Source organism: Oncorhynchus mykiss, chromosome 18, assembly GCF_013265735.2.
Source record: "Oncorhynchus mykiss isolate Arlee chromosome 18, USDA_OmykA_1.1, whole genome shotgun sequence".
In the NCBI taxonomy this organism is placed as follows: domain Eukaryota; kingdom Metazoa; phylum Chordata; class Actinopteri; order Salmoniformes; family Salmonidae; genus Oncorhynchus; species Oncorhynchus mykiss.
Window position 1 is genome coordinate 19,487,116 of NC_048582.1, and position 15,209 is coordinate 19,502,324.

At 44.3% G+C, this 15,209-nt stretch overlaps 2 protein-coding genes across 9 annotated transcripts; both read right to left on the reverse strand.

The window, feature by feature from the left end:
* Positions 1–1,945: 1,945 nt before the first annotated feature.
* On the reverse strand, positions 1,946–8,007 carry LOC110495761. Of its 3 annotated transcripts, XM_036952191.1 has the most exons (9): positions 7,594–8,007; positions 6,595–7,477; positions 6,244–6,443; positions 5,712–5,988; positions 5,451–5,569; positions 5,251–5,298; positions 5,070–5,159; positions 2,586–4,915; positions 1,946–2,538 (listed from the first exon to the last, which is right to left on the reverse strand). In XM_036952191.1, exons 1-8 carry the CDS (start codon positions 7,620–7,622, stop codon positions 2,605–2,607), a joined length of 3,957 nt encoding a protein of 1,318 aa, XP_036808086.1. In that variant the 5' UTR covers positions 7,623–8,007; the 3' UTR covers positions 1,946–2,538; positions 2,586–2,604. The 3 variants fall into 3 exon arrangements, with proteins under 3 accessions (XP_036808086.1, XP_021426848.2, XP_021426847.2); XM_021571173.2 differs by having other exon boundaries at positions 1,946–4,915; positions 6,595–7,443; XM_021571172.2 differs by having other exon boundaries at positions 1,946–4,915.
* Positions 8,008–8,210: 203 nt separating this feature from the next.
* Positions 8,211–14,938, reverse strand: LOC110495762 (sentrin-specific protease 2). 6 transcript variants are annotated; one of them, XM_036952192.1, is made up of 16 exons: positions 14,747–14,938; positions 13,580–13,641; positions 13,347–13,456; positions 13,113–13,182; positions 12,846–12,927; positions 12,549–12,729; positions 12,326–12,432; positions 12,145–12,230; positions 11,928–12,055; positions 11,706–11,828; positions 11,466–11,597; positions 11,173–11,379; positions 10,150–10,229; positions 9,943–10,021; positions 9,691–9,786; positions 8,211–9,593 (listed from the first exon to the last, which is right to left on the reverse strand). In XM_036952192.1, the coding sequence occupies exons 4-16, from the start codon at positions 13,165–13,167 to the stop codon at positions 9,531–9,533; spliced, it is 1,419 nt and encodes a 472-aa protein (XP_036808087.1). In that variant the 5' UTR covers positions 13,168–13,182; positions 13,347–13,456; positions 13,580–13,641; positions 14,747–14,938; the 3' UTR covers positions 8,211–9,530. The 6 variants fall into 6 exon arrangements, with proteins under 6 accessions (XP_036808087.1, XP_021426849.2, XP_021426850.2 ...); XM_021571174.2 differs by lacking the exon at positions 14,747–14,938 and adding an exon at positions 14,055–14,532; XM_021571175.2 differs by lacking the exon at positions 14,747–14,938 and adding an exon at positions 14,055–14,531 and having other exon boundaries at positions 11,706–11,825.
* Positions 14,939–15,209: the final 271 nt, after the last annotated feature.

Sequence of the window (15,209 nt, forward strand, 5' to 3'; positions counted from 1 at the left end):
TCACTTCTAGATTAGACTATTGCAATGCTCTACTTTCCGGCTACCCGGATAAAGCACCAAATAAACTTCAGTTAGTGCTAAACACAGCTGCTAGAATCTTGACTAGAACCCCAAAAAATTGATCATATTACTCCAGTGCTAGCCTCACTACACTGGCTTCCTGTTAAGGCTAGGGCTGATTTAAAGGTTTTACTGCTAACCTACAAAGCATTACATGGGCTTGCTCCTATCTATCTTTCCGATTTGGTCTTGCCGTACATACCTACACGTAAGCCATGGTCACAAGACACAGGCCTTCTTATTGTCCCTAGAATTTCTAAACAAACAGCTGGAGGCAGGGCTTTCTCCTATATAGCTCAATTTTTATGGAATGGTCTGCCTATCCACGTGAGAGACGCAGACTCGGTCTCAACCTTTAAGTCTTTATTGAAGACTCATCTCTTCAGTAGGTCCTATGATTCCGTGTAGTCTGACCCAGGGGTGTGTAGGTGAACGGAAAGGTACTGGAGCGACGATCCGTCCTTGCTGTCTCTGCCTAGCCGGTTCCCCTCTCTCCACTGGAATTCTCGGCATCTAACCCTATTACAGGGGCTGAGTCACTGGCTTACTGGTACTCTTCCATGCCGTCCCTAAGAGGTGTGCGTCACTTGAGTGGGTTGAGTCACTGACATTATCTTCCTGTCTGGGTTGACGCCACCCTCGGGTTCGTGCTGTGGGGGAGATCTTTGTAAGCTATACTCAGCCTTGTCTCAGGGTAGTAAGTGGTGTGGGGGCTGTGCCTTGGCAAAGTGGGTGGGGTTATATCCTGCCTGATTGGCCGGGTCTAGAGGTATCGTCGGACGGGGCCTCAGTGTCTCCCGACCTCTCCTGTCTCAGCCTCCAGTAATTATGCTGCAATAGTTTATGTGTCGGGAGGCTAGGGTCAGTCTGTTATACCTGGAGTATTTCCCCTGTCTTATCCAGTGTCCCATGAGAATTTAAGTATGCTCCCTCTAATTCTTTCTCTCTGCGGATCTGAGCCCTAGGACCATTCCTCAGGACTACCTGGCCTGATGACTCCTTGCTGTCCCCAGTCCACCTGGTCGTGCTGCTGCTCCAATTTCAACTGTTCTGCCTGCGGCTATGGAACCCTGACCTGTTCACCGGACGTGCTACCTCGTCACGGACCTGCTGTTTTCGACTCTCTCTCTCTACCGCACTTGCTGTCTCAAACTCTGAATGATCGGCTATGAAAAGCCAACTGACATTTACTCCCAAGGGGCTGACCAGTTGCACCCTCTACAAACACATTATTTGACCCTACTGGTCATCTATGAACATTTGAACATCTTGGCCATGTGCTGTTATAATCTCCACCCAGCACAGGCAGAAGAGGACTGGCCACCCCTCAGAGCCTGGTTCCTTTCTAGGTTCCTGCCTTTCTAGGGAGTTTTTCCTAGCTATGGTGCTTGCTGTTTTGGGTTTTAGGCTGGGTTTCTGTATAGCACTTTGTGACAATGGCTGATGTAAAAAAGGGCTTTATAAATACATTTGATTGCTTGATGATGCTGTAGGTGTTATTGAAGGTGAGAGTCAAATATTAGAAAAGGCTTTTACACCTAGATCACACCTACAGCGTCATTGCCCAATATGGTACGCAGCATCATCTGGATGTGTGCAACCAAAAGGTCAACATTTACCTTCTCGATTTCAACTGTTGTTTTCCAACCTTACCCAATATACACTTCACTTATCATATTTCTAATCTACAAAAATTCGAAATGACTAACCGATTGAACAGCTTTAAATATGTGAAAAAAAGGTTGTCCCTACCTTGGACTAGCTCCAGGGATGTGGACCAGGCCACTGGTTCTAATGTTGTTGATGCCTGAGGCTTGAATCTCACTGTGGTTGTTTTTCTAGTTTCAAATATGTTTTATTATGAAGCATTGGTATCCATGTATACAATTGTACTGTTTATTCTGTGAGTGTCATTTTTACACGAGACAACAGTAATATACACAAAATTATCACAAGTATTACCACGCAATATTATTGCAAGAATGTATACATCAAGAACAGTATGAAAGGAAAAGCCTCGAGTCAAAATAAACGCTGTGGTTGTTTTCTAACGATTTCTTTTCTAGTTTAAAGATTAGTGGGCAAATCTGTTTTGGTTCAGTCTTTGCTTTTAGTTAAATTACATTTGTGAGTGTAATGAAAACAAATACCCTGAAATTAGCATGGATACTATGACTGCAGGAATAACCTTTGTACAAAACACATACATTTTTATTACATTGTCAACAACCACAGAAGTACAACCAGAACAACTAAATATAAAATGAGATAAGACTAACAAATACACTAAATCCACAGTGGACACAATGACAAACACAAGAAGGTTGCTGGGATTATGTACATATCAAATGAACAAGGTGGAGAAGACAATTGCTAAGACAAAAGCCTGGTATGTACAATTACAGTAAAACGAATACAGAAGACGAGGCAGACTATTCCCCACCCATTAAGTTAGGGTTATAACCTTTCACAAAAAAATTAATTATTCCTGAGACGTCATGTTGTGGAGTTTGTTATTTTGATAAGTAACATGCGTCTACCTACCTATCCATCCTCTTCGGCAGATTTAACATCTAATGGAGCACATTTGGCCGCTACCTCAGCCAGGCACTCCAGGCTTTTCCGGGTGTGACTACATATGTCTGCCGGTATCCTCCTGTTAACAACTATTCTGATCACTCGTGTGGGTTGTTTGTTTGTGTTGCCTATTTCAGGTGTTGCAGCAGGTTCAGGGTCCTGGTTTGTGTCGTGTACTTGAAGCATTGAAACAGATTTGTTTGCCCTCATTCTAGTGTCAACTATTCTTATTACCCGGGTCTGAAAGTCACTCATTTTGTACCTTTTAGCAAGTTCCATGTCTGTGCAGCATCTTTTGGGCGCGGAAGCGGTTTCCTTGTCTGTGTTGGTTACTTGAATGTGTTCCTTTATCGTTTCCATTATCTGAGACGTTTGAGCAAGTTCTGCTTTTGTTTCGTTTGCTTGAGGCCTTCGAACAGGTTCTTTGTCAGTCCTCTCTGCCGTTGAAGTGGTTTCCATGATGGTCCTGCCTAACTTACCAGGTTCCATGTCCGTGCAGCTTACTTGGGGCATTTGAACGAGCCCCTCCATTGACCCCCCACTCAGTCTTTGAACAGGTTCAAAGTTTTCCGCACTTACTTGAACAGGTTCATTGTTCATCTCACGTATTTGGGGCATTTCAGCAGCACTACAGCTTTCCATCCTATTGACAATAATTTTTATCTCCCGGGTAAGAGCAGATTCTTTGCCTGTTTTGCTTATTTTATGCATTGAAGGGGTTTCCTTGCCTGTGTTGATCACTTGAGCAAGTTCTTTCCTTGGCCTGCCTCTTTTGCGCTTTGGAATAAATTTCATTTGATCTAGTGTTTCAGGTGTCTTTGCAGGTACTTTCGTTGTCTGATTTACTTTAGCCTTTCCAGCGAGTTTTTGGGGTTCAGCGGGTCCTTTATTTGTTTCCCGTCCTTCGATACGTTGCCGATTCATTTCACCAACTTGAGGCATTAGACCGGCTTCTGTGTGTAAGTCGGTTTCTTGGGACATTTCAATTGGTCCCTTCCTTGTCCGCCCTCTTTTAGATGTTACAGCAGGTGCCATGCGTGTGTCCATTTTCTGAAGCATTTCGGAGGGTTCCTTGTTGGTTTGGGTTATTCTGGGCATTTGAGTTAGTTCTTGGTTTGTGCCGTATACTTGGGGAACTTGTCTGGGTCTCTTCCTTGATCTCATGCTACTGGGCATTAAAGTGGTGTCCGCGTTTACCTCGCTTACCGGAATGGGTTCCATGCAAGTGTCGGTTAATAGTGGAATTTGAACAAATCCCTTCTTTGGCCTCCCATTCTTGGCCTGTACAACTGATTCTTTGTTTGTCTCAGCAAGTTTAATGTCTGGATTGCTTACTTGAATGGGTTTGTTTTGTGTGTCAGTTACCTGGGGCGTTTGGACAGGTTTCTTCCTTGGACTTCTGAGCTTGTGAGCAGGTTCCAAGTGTGTGTCGGTTATTTGTGGAGTTTGAGTGTGTTCTATGTTTGTTTTACTTACTTGAGCAAGTTCCTTCCTTGGCCTGCCTCTTTTGGGCATTATAATTTGTTCCATGTTTGTCTCGCTCATTATAGACATTTGAGCAAGTTCCTTCCTTGGCCTGCCTCTTTTAGGAATCTTCATTTGTTCCATGCATGTCCTGCTTATTACAGACATTTGAGCAAGTTCCTTCCCTGGCCTGCCTCTTTTGGGCATTTTAATTTGTTCCATGATTGTCTCGCCCATTACAGACATTTGAGCAGGTTGTACATTTGTCTCACTTATATGAGCAGGTTTCTTGTTTGTATCGCTCAATTGAACGGGTTCCACGTGTGTGTTGTCTACTTGAGACGTTTGAACGGGTTCCACGTGTGTGTTGTCTACTTGAGACGTTTGAACGGGTTCCACGTGTGTGTTGTCTACTTGAGACGTTTGAACGGGTTCCACGTGTGTGTTGTCTACTTGAGACGTTTGAACGGGTTCCACGTGTGTGTTGTCTACTTGAGACGTTTGAACGGGTTCCACGTGTGTGTTGTCTATTTGAGACGTTTGAACGGGTTCCACGTGTGTGTTGTCTACTTGAGACATTTGAACGAGTTCCACGTGTGTGTTGTCTATTTGAGACGTTTGAACGGGTTCCATGTTTACCTTAATTATATGAGAAGTCTCCATGTCTGAACGGTGCGCGCCAGTTGCGTTTACTACTGGAGGCGATTGAGCAGGTTTCTTTTTCGTCATCTTCCTTCTCTTGAGATTTTGAACAGGTTTTTCCTTTGCCTCCCTTTTGTCCTCACTGTTCTTCGTCCATCGACTCAAAGTAGGTCTGTGAAGGCATGAGAGGGACAGGAAGACACTTGTAGGTTATAGCCTTGAGATAAGAGCAAATGGTTGAAGTGAAAACCTGTATACACAGGTCCTCAACCGAAATTCAGTTTGATTACTACAGCTCTGTAGAGGATCACTTCTCTATAACTTACTTCTGGACTTTGTGGTAACCATGTTCTTTGATCAGATTCTGGTACTCCCGGGAGTCAGGCCTCTGAGTAGGGCCTTGGTAGTCGTCGCTCCTGCAGTGGACACGAGAGGAGAAAGGTCAAGGGGCACAATAAGAGAGGGATCATCATCAAACACAAACACATCAAAAACACAGATTCTCACCTGGAGCAAGATCTGGAGTCAGGTCTGGAACTCCGATCGGACGAGGACCTGAGGGCACATAGATAAATAAAGGAGAATCTAATCAATTAGCTCCAGTTAATCCCACCTTTCTGTGCGAGGTAGTTTTATGGACAGACTTTGTGGTTATCAAAAGAGTAGCTACGGACTGCTAACCCCTCCCTCCAGGAAATGGTTCTTACCCGTCTCTGGAGTGGGATTGGTCTGAGAACGGGTTCAGAGAGTGTGTCGGAGAGGAACTGGGATACTCTTCAGAACAACTCAGAGTCCGACTCTCATCCTCAGATCTACAAAAGGAGTCCTGCAGGAACCACAAATGAATAAGAGCCACACCAGAACAAACCAAGGGGAAATTATTTTCAAAAATAATTTAATACAGACACCAAGAGACATACAAAAGTAAACAAACAGAATACTTTTTCTGCTGAGGGAATAGAACTTACCCCAGGTTCCTCCACCCCCTCTGTCCGGTCCTGCTGAGGTGGATCAAAGCCGGTTGTCAGCCTCTCTGCGTGTCTCCTGGTAGAGGCAGCACCGGGACACACCCCCAGGGCACTGAGGGCTTTCAACACGCTGAGAGGACAGCCCTGTTTCCAGAACTCGACCCCCAGAGAGGCCTGGATGAAGTTGCACTTCTGCATGGAGGTGTAGAGGACGATGGCCAGGATAAGCCCCGCCCTCTGGCTGACCATATCACCTGCTGCCTCTTCTGTCCTCGGGCTTCAAAAGAGATCAATGGAGAACATGTTACAACAAATGTATGCTTTCATGCACACAGAGAGCAAGTCATTAATAATGAACAGCAGTCACATAATTCAGCCCTGTGGAACCCCGTTTTCAAGTACAAAACAGAATTTTAAATGTACATTTTTTGAAATAAAACTGTTGTGACCCCCATACAATATAAAACGCTTTGATCATCTGGAAAAGTACCTACAATCAATTATTATTAATTGATTAGCTCTGATCTCTCACCGTTTAATTTCCCTTGCTCCCATCATAACCTGCGTCCTGATGGGGTTGGGTTTGGGGAACATGGCCCTAAGACAGGCCAGGGTCATAGGGGCCTTTTCTTCCCCCCACACTAGAACCGCGTCCCAGGAAAATCCACTCACACTCGCCTCAGTCAGCGGCTGACGCAATGGCCCACGTTGGTCCTTCATCAATACCTTACTCTGGTAAATCAGACAAATGGATCAATCATACATTTCTTTGCCAAACATTTCGTCAACAACGACACTCACACCCGATGAGCCATAAACTGCCAGTAGCCTATAAACAAATACATTCTTTAAATGAATGATGTTATGTTAAAACAACAATTACCTCCTGGGCGATGACCTCGGCGAGGAAAATGGTCATGGCTTCTCTAGCTTTGGTCTTCATCAGGGACCTGAAGGCCTTCAGGTGCTGGTGGCTGTGCATGTAATGCAGGGCCTTGGCATGAGGGCCAAACCCATAGCTCTGCTTAGTCTTGGAGAAAGGGAGCTTCTTCTTCTTGGGCCTTATACCTTCGTCAACGGGGAACGGAGACAGGAGTGTGGAGTGTGTTGTAGGTTGGGGTGCCTTCGGACGTCTTTTTGTTGTCCTCTCTCCAAAGGAGAACAGAGAACTGATCTGATTTGAAGTTTGACTTGATAATGTGGAGGAATTTACTTGATTTGATGGTGTTGAAGAGGAGTGTGTGGTTGGGGCTATGTGCGTTTGAGGTCGTCTGATGGCCGTTGAATGGGATTCTGGGGAACGAGAAGTCAAGGTGGTCCATTTCTCTCCGTCCCACTGACGAACTGGCCTCCGTTTGTTTTTTTTAGAAGCAATGCACTCCTCTATGGATAACGAGGATGGGTTGGTTATAATTGGAGTTTGATTGGATAATGTTGTGGATGAGCTTGGTATTTCGGCACGGGGCTTTCGATGTCTGCCAACTTTTGTTGGCAAATCTGACCAAGTCCAAAGCTTCCCATCCTGCTTGGTTTTCCTTCTGAGCACACCCAGACAGACCCAGCAGAGGAAGGATGAGTCATCAGGAGTGATGTCAAAGACTAGCTGGAAGGTCTTGGGGCTGGTCAGCGTGGTGACTTTCCTCCTGTTGTAACCCTTGGGCCCCCTCACAAACCTCACCCCACAAATGCAACACGTCTCTGACTGAGACATTGTGGTGGAAATGTCAGAGTGCTTTAAAAGAAAAGGGACAAAAAGGGGCTGATGGCTGTTAATCGAAGAATGATAACATATTAATAAATCTCACATTGCAATTGTTAAACAATTCTCCTGTGGGGGAGCAGATAAAATGTATGTATGGTTTTAGAAACAAAGCAGACTCACAGCGGATCCTTCCAGTGGGACGCTACCATCCAGAAAAAGCCCCGGTGTAAGTACTTTTCTCACATTAATCGACCGTGATTTTCAAAAACATTAAGCGGGGCACGCCCTGGTTAAAAAGACACCTTCCATTGGCAAATTGATGAAAATATCGTAAAGGGATAAATATGATAACATTTTCACTTCCCGCCAGCTACATGCCAAATATTGCAAACAAACTACACTACCACAGAACAACGATTTTGCACTGGAGATCACACAAATACGGTCATATAAAATGACGGCCCTTTGTCAGGTATATCAAACATAGATTAAGGCAAATACATTACATTTCAAACTACTTTAAGTAAGATAACTCTTGAAAGTAATATTGCGTAGAAGTCGGTCTGTTTCGATGGTCCAATTTTTGTGCAGTCACGCATGCGCCGGGCTTCTCCCTCATACAAAAAAATGGTTGACTAGACGCCAAAAGTCACAATACTGCCACCTGTAGGTTTGGAGTATAATGAAACATAGCTCGTATACAGCTTCCATAAACAAAGGATATCCACACACTAAGACAGAAATGCCACTCACACTCATAAATGACATGACAGTGATTAGTCAATAACACAAGCAGATCCATTTCTTTCCTTCTGATCTTTATTACATACAAAAACATGACTGAGGTTGTCAGCACGGCTCTATGCACGCAGGAATAATAGCAGCAGAAATACACACAATGTAATACGCAGTGTAATGACCAGTGCATAAGCAGTACTAGCCTGGTCCCAGATCTGTACGCGCTTTAGCCAACTCAGCTTCCTTTGCCGTCCCAGACATGTTAGCTACAGGGTTACCATCACACTGAACACCACAGGGGAGTAAGCTAAAGCACATACAGATTTTTTGCCAAGGGCCTATTGGAAATGGAACCCTATATAAATGCACCACTTTGAGTCATAGGGATCAATTTCAGAGGCAGACCCAAGCTAAAGCAGTACAGACTCATTAGAAATTCTTCTCTACATGCCTTTAATGAAAACTCATACAATCCAATAGAACTGCTATAAAGTTCATGGCAAAAACGTCTACACGGATGCTGTTACTGCTGGATTAAATTATATACATGCCATAAAAGAAAAGCCTTCCGCATCAAATAAATAAACTATTGTTACACATTTAGGATTTAAATGATTTGTCCCCATCTGTTAGTGGTGGTGAGGGATTAAGATGGGGTCCTGCTCTGCTAGAGATGGCACACCTCACACTCCGGTCTCTCTTCCAGTCCAGACAAAATTAAAGCAGCTAAACTCAGCTACGCGCACCAAAACATGTCCAAAAATATTTACATAAATAAACGCACACATGCAGCCTTCTTGTGTCTGCCTTCGTTGATGATTCAACCATAAATTAAGACATTCAATAACACTCATAACATATGCCTCAGTTGTCACTCCACTTTCTACTAGTCATAAAAATAAAGTACCTAATATAAACATATATACACACACAAAACACTCTGGTTTCACACAGAAAGCTTGTTCCAAGTTTAAGATAGCATCTACAACAGCAGGGATCTTCAAGCGTGCAACTGCTTCCTCATTTAGTGTTTTCTAGAAGTATGACAGAGACCCTCTCTGGAGTCCAAGGCACTTCAGGATGTATCTGAACACACAATCAATTCCAAACCGTTCCTTTGTAACCTCTATTCTTCAGAGAGCACCCACCCTGTCTTCACTACCAGGACTGCACTTCTACCCACTGATAGAGGGTAAGAGGTCATACTGTGGTCCATAGCTTTGGTCCTTTAAGTCTTTTTCATTTATTGCTTTTGTGCTTCTTAGTTGTCCTTCCTGTTGTAGTTTGGAGTCTGTGTAGTAGTCATGCCTGATGTAATTGTTTGTTAGCATTTCTGTTGTAATGGATGTTCTGCAGCTGAAATGTCTTTTTATGTAGTCCTACAGAAGCCTCTGGTTGAGAATCTCCCAGATCATCAGCTTCCTGAACAGGGGCATGTGACACTGAGAAGAGCGAGTGAGAGACATCAGTGTGTGAGTGAAAAAGAGATTGTATGAGTGTACACCAAGTGAGTATGATAGGCCATCGCAGGCTATGTACCTGTCGGAAGTTGAGAGGCCGCCCCTGGGCGATATAGTCAGCATATTTACAGGCAAACACTCCACAATCACTGCCATTCTTCTGTTGGGGGATCTCCTACACACACACACACACACACGGGATCCTGGTGAAAAGAAAATCACTAGAGAACGGATGCTATTTCTGACAGCCCTAGACGCACTCTGTATACATTCAAGACAAAATAAGAACAACAAAGATGATTAGATATGTATTTCTGTCTCTGTAATTTACACTGGGCCTCAAGCTGCCCACTGTCCACGCGTCCAGATCTCGGTCCTTCCTGGCCTTGTGCTCCTCTCTCAGATACAGCCTGGACAGGGTTGGACGAACCAAATACATGTAACAGGATTACAGAATGAAATGACAAAAAAGATGGTCATCAGATTACAGGTACTTTTGTCAAACCAAATGATTACTGGAAGGGGACTGAGGACTCACAGTAAGAGGTTGCAGATGTCATCATGTCTCTGTCCCATAGAGTCATAGGACCTCACGGTCCTGGAGTTAAAGTTTATCACCTAGAGAAAGAAATAAACAAAGTCCACAGGTATCTACAAATGACCACAGAGAAGTACCAGTGGACTTTCTAAAGCAGTGGTCACCAACCTTTGAGTAACAATCACTTTGACTCAAAATGCAAGCCCAGATCAACCACTCAGATTTTTTTTTTTTTTTAACAGGACTTTAAAAAAAACATAAGCCTATGCAACATTAACCAATTAAAAACAATTATGTAGCAATGAGGGTTGTGCTATAGTAGGCTATATTGGCTATGCTTGAATTGCTCTGCCAATGTTCTTCAGATGATTTTTCAATTATCTTTGTTTTGTTTTAAAACAATCACATCTACTCACGACCTCTCATGCTGTAAACACAGTCCTGTTCAAAGTGAATGGCACAGATCCATATACGGCAATGGTCTATTTGCATATAGGCCTACTGCATTGCTGATTGGTTATGCCGCACCAGTCTGTAGAGTATGGGCTGAGTCGTGCGTGTCAATGCAATAGAATCCTACTACAACGCTTTCTGCCTACAACAAAATCACTTGAATAGTTAGTTATATTTCAGTATGTTGCATTGAAAGTGGCTAGTATTGCATTGATTCAATCACAATTCCCACAGTAAAGGGAAATGTTGATAGTGTAAACTCTAGAAAGTTGAGTGATGTTCAATCTCGTGCTTCTCTGTGCAGGCTGATATTTCAGCGTGCAGCTTAGAGGGAACATTGCCTATAGGTGCACTTGAGTTTCTCAATGGGCCTGCCGGGTAGGCGGAGATCTCCCTTCAAACAAATGAAATGGTTCAAAATGGGAACACAGCCTTCCCAGTATAGGACTGCCGAATCAAGTGCAGAAATGTTTGGTGATTGACTAGGAAATCGACCAGTCAGCCGTGATTAACCGGTTGGTGACCACTGTTCTAAAGTGAATGAATCCCCGTCAATCTGGGGCGATTTACAGCCAGTGACCAGTGGACTCCCAGGTGCAGCGGAACCAGGATGATGTCATACTGGAAGAGGTCCACAGCTTTGGTCCATCGCTTCACAGCGGAGTGCCCCCCTCCATGAAGTTTGGGGAAGAAGAATGTACTGAAGGAGTAGACCTTCAGCCCTTGCCCCGCACTACTGCTATGAATCATTACTAGGGACAGGTAGAAGTTAATCACCTGAGAGACAGAGAGGGAGAGTTTTTTGTTAGACTCACACACACACACACCAGCAACCTCAAACTTAACAGCCAACAACCAAACACCTCATCGTTGAGCCAGCTCCCTTCCTGTAGAGAGGCCAAGTCTCTCTGTGTGATGCATAGCTTGAAGGCTGAGCTCAGGACCAGGTTAGGATCCCTCTGGGACAGGGCACGACTAACCTCCACAGCCATCTCCTACACACACAGTTTGAAATAAACAGAATGAAAACAGACCCATAGAATACGAACACTCATGTCAACACACTACACAGACATACCATTATAGGGAAAAAGAACACTCACCTTGCTGAACCTGGGGAGCTCCTCAGCACTGTTGAGTGTGTCAGTGTGTGTTGGCTTCTCTCTGTCAACCAGGTTGAGTCTTGCTGCCACCTCTGCAGAGAGATCCAGCTCTGGCTGCTTCTGCTGGAGGGAGAGAGACTTTATAACAACCTTAGAATGCTTCATAGCAGCCTTATGACTCTTCCTAGCATCCTTACTACAGTTCATAAGTGTGTGTCCTACCGTTGCATTACTGGCAGGTTGTGTATCCACAGCTGCGCTGAGAGGCTTACTGAGCCACAACTCTCCTCTCATGTCTCTGGTTTGTTTGGCTGAGGATGTATCTCTCCACATATACACACTGGGGTTGGCTGCAGATAGGAGGAGAAAACATTAGCCTAGGACAACAGCTTCCAATACATGAGAAAGGGGGGTGAGAGAGGCTGTGATAGTAGTCTACCTCTGAGGGGTCCTGTCTTTGGGGTCACAGACTCATAGGTTCTTCCCAAAATGGCCATTCTATGTCCATCCTGTGTAAATGTTGCCCTGTGAGGAAGCGAAGAAAACAGAGGTTTGTAAAAGCTAGCTAACCGAACCACTGGAATTAAAACTATAATCTCACACTCTCCATCACCACTCACCCCTGGGGTTTGGTGCGGGTGAAGGGCAGCGGTTGGCTCTTGCTGTATTTATCGGACACCATCTCCAGAAGCCGTCTGTAGTGCTCCTTATCACTCTCCTTCAGAGCCTGGAAACAGAACACACAGAACACCTGACAACTACTGACATACCTGGCATGGCATTTAATAAAAAACAGGATCAATCACAGGGTTGATTTTAATTTCAAACTCATTCTTAACTCACCTCCTCCACTGCCAAGCACTGTCTGTGGGTGCGGTTAGAGGTGGGCGGGGGTAGGTTTGAGCTGGGGGGTCCTGTCCCAACCCCCAGGGTAGGCCGACTGGGCAGGAGCTGGAGGGAGCGTCTCTGGGGCTCGTCTCCGTCTCTCCCTCTGTCTGGGTTCCCTGGACCCAGCACTGAGCCACTGAAAACAAGACAGAGGACAACGTTTAAAGGAAGAACACATATCCCACATATGTAGAACCTTTGTGTTAAAGCCCCAGAACTGAAAGTATGCAGTAGACAGAAGAGGAGACCTACCTGTGTTTTCTCAGAGGGGGAGAGGCTCCCTGGAGGAGGCCCAGCCCCCCCCGCTCCCTCTGTCCTCCTACTGTTGGTTTCTCTGGAGACATGGAAAGAGGGATAAACAGGTTGAAGCCACCACTTGACCTGTCCCCTCTGCTGTTACACATACATTACATACTATGATGTTGTAATGTACAACACAGCTGTCCTCCTTCCTTATCGATCAAACAATCAGAGCCCTCGTTGCTCACCCATTTTCCAATCAGTGCCCTCGTTACTCACCCATTTTCCAGTCAGAGCTGCTCATCCATGAGGTGTGAAGTTCATCTATTCCCATCAGGCCCACGGGGCCCTACATAATAGGAGTGATTTAGGACATAGTCAGATGTGAATATTGTGCAGCTATTGCACAAACATTTTAACTTTTATATACTGGTATGTGTCTTTCAGTCAGAGCAGTGGTTTATGAGTGTGTTGTGTACAGTACTAGAACGCACCACTGGTACACAATCATACCTGGCTTGCTGTGTACCTTCTGTTTCTCTCACTGGCAGGAGACAGTGGGTCCCTCAGTCTCAGCAGCCCAGCCACCCCTGCTACAGTCTTCTTCACAAAACTAATGATGTCTATGACAATGAGAGAGTACAGTACAGATGTAGTAAGTTCAAAGCTAACTAACTAACGTTAGTTACAATGACAATTAATTATAAGAACAGTGTTTAAAAGTTATTGGTAATAGGTTACCATACCTTTTCTCCGTCTCTTGATCGCCACTGGTTCACTTTGGCTAACATTTCCTGAAACATGAACGCTGTAACAGAATGTAAACACGTTTACTCAACAACAATGAACAGTAACTACCTGACAGTAACTAGCCAGATAGTAAAGTTACATTTGTTAGCTACAGTAAGTTTGTTACATTTATTCATTTATACAGTACCTTGTTATTTGGTACGTTAGGAAATATTTAACTAATGTCTAGTAAGTGGCGCGAGGAAAGCGTTAGCTCGCCTTGTTTATTTTTGAAGCAAGCAGCTAACACCAACTGGAATGAATGACAATTGTTGCTAATAATTAGCTAGCTAGGTTAGCGAACTTGGGTGACATGTTAGCGGTTAGCAAGTTGACTGGCTAGCGTTTGCCAGCTAGCTTACTAACGCGTTACGTAAACAGCTACACAGAGCACACAAGCACCAAAGAACAGTACATGTGCTAGTCACCGACCTCTGGTAGTTCCTTTTGGTTGGCCTGGCGTTGCTATCCTGCCGTTGCGAGTCTATCTCCCCGCCAACGTTCAAACCAGGCCAACCGGAATGTTTTTGCCCGGTTATAGGCTCGAAAAGCGACGATAGTCCGTCAACTACCCATCCGTACATCACAGACAGATACGAGAGAATGGAAACTTCCTCGTACGGTCGGGCCAGGACTAACTGCGGTTTAAAATGCAAACTCAGTGGGCACGAATGTTCTACCTGCGCCAAACCACCATTCGCCTTCTATCTAGCACAGTTAGCCCAGCATTTAGCTTCGTGTTGAAATGACTGACGTGAATGTACACAAACGCGAAGACCGTAAACTGTAGGGGTAAAACGTCAGACTTCCACGTCCGGTCTACTTGGATATGTTACTCTTATGCCGCGTTCCCTTACTAGTTGCAACTACGAAACTCGGAAATGTATGACTTGCTAAGCGGTTGACATCGGCACTTGTATAAATACAATCAGTTAGCAAACATTTCGGAGTTTCCTAGTTCTGACTAGTATTTGAAAGCAGCATTAAACTGGATACTGTGGCATGTAAAAACATCGCAGCCAGTTTTTCAATGTCTGTAAGTGCTCCGTTTTGCATATCATTGGTGTTGTGTGCTTATTTTTTCGTTGGATTGTCAAACAAATTACTTCAAAAAAGTAGGCTACCTGCGCAGTTCGATCCACCACAATTGATTTAGGTTATACTCAGGATTGGACCGCAAAGCCTAATGGCTATTTTCACCCCAAATTTAGACAAGTTTCTGTTTAGAATTTCGGCCATTTGTTCGTCAACTATATTTATACATGCAGCGTATCTTCTGTCCATAACGTGTTGCCCTAGAAAACTAAATAAAATAGTGTTCGCCAGACTGTCTGACATCGATAGAATGAATGCATTAATCTAGTTATCACCATTAAAGTTTTCTGTTTCGTTTAGGGACCCGGGGAGAACGCAATAACTAAAACAAATGGGAATGGTTGGTCCTGTGCAGTGTCCAAATGGCATCAGTTTTAACGGTTTTTATTTAATTAAAAGCTGACAAAACACGTTTCTTTATATACTTTAGTTCGTTTTGGGAGCATATTTGATGTGGTTAAAAAACTCTGCATGCATAAGTGTCAAAGATAA

What these genes read in the sequence shown, in the direction of transcription:
- LOC110495762 (XM_021571174.2), bottom strand. Translation starts at nt 14,206, where the DNA reads ATGTACGGATGGGTAGTTGACGGACTATCGTCGCTTTTCGAGCCTATA. An exon ending in GATCAAGAGACGGAGAAAAG is followed by an intron (nt 13,457 to 13,579) that starts GTATGGTAACCT and finishes TCATTGTCATAG; the next exon opens with ACATCATTAGTTTTGTGAAG. An exon ending in AAAGACAGGACCCCTCAGAG is followed by an intron (nt 12,056 to 12,144) that starts GTAGACTACTAT and finishes TCCTATCTGCAG; the next exon opens with CCAACCCCAGTGTGTATATG.
- LOC110495761 (XM_036952191.1), bottom strand. Translation starts at nt 7,622, where the DNA reads ATGGTAGCGTCCCACTGGAAGGATCCGCT. An exon ending in AGGGGGTGGAGGAACCTGGG is followed by an intron (nt 5,570 to 5,711) that starts GTAAGTTCTATT and finishes TGGTTCCTGCAG; the next exon opens with GACTCCTTTTGTAGATCTGA. An exon ending in CAATCCCACTCCAGAGACGG is followed by an intron (nt 5,299 to 5,450) that starts GTAAGAACCATT and finishes ATGTGCCCTCAG; the next exon opens with GTCCTCGTCCGATCGGAGTT.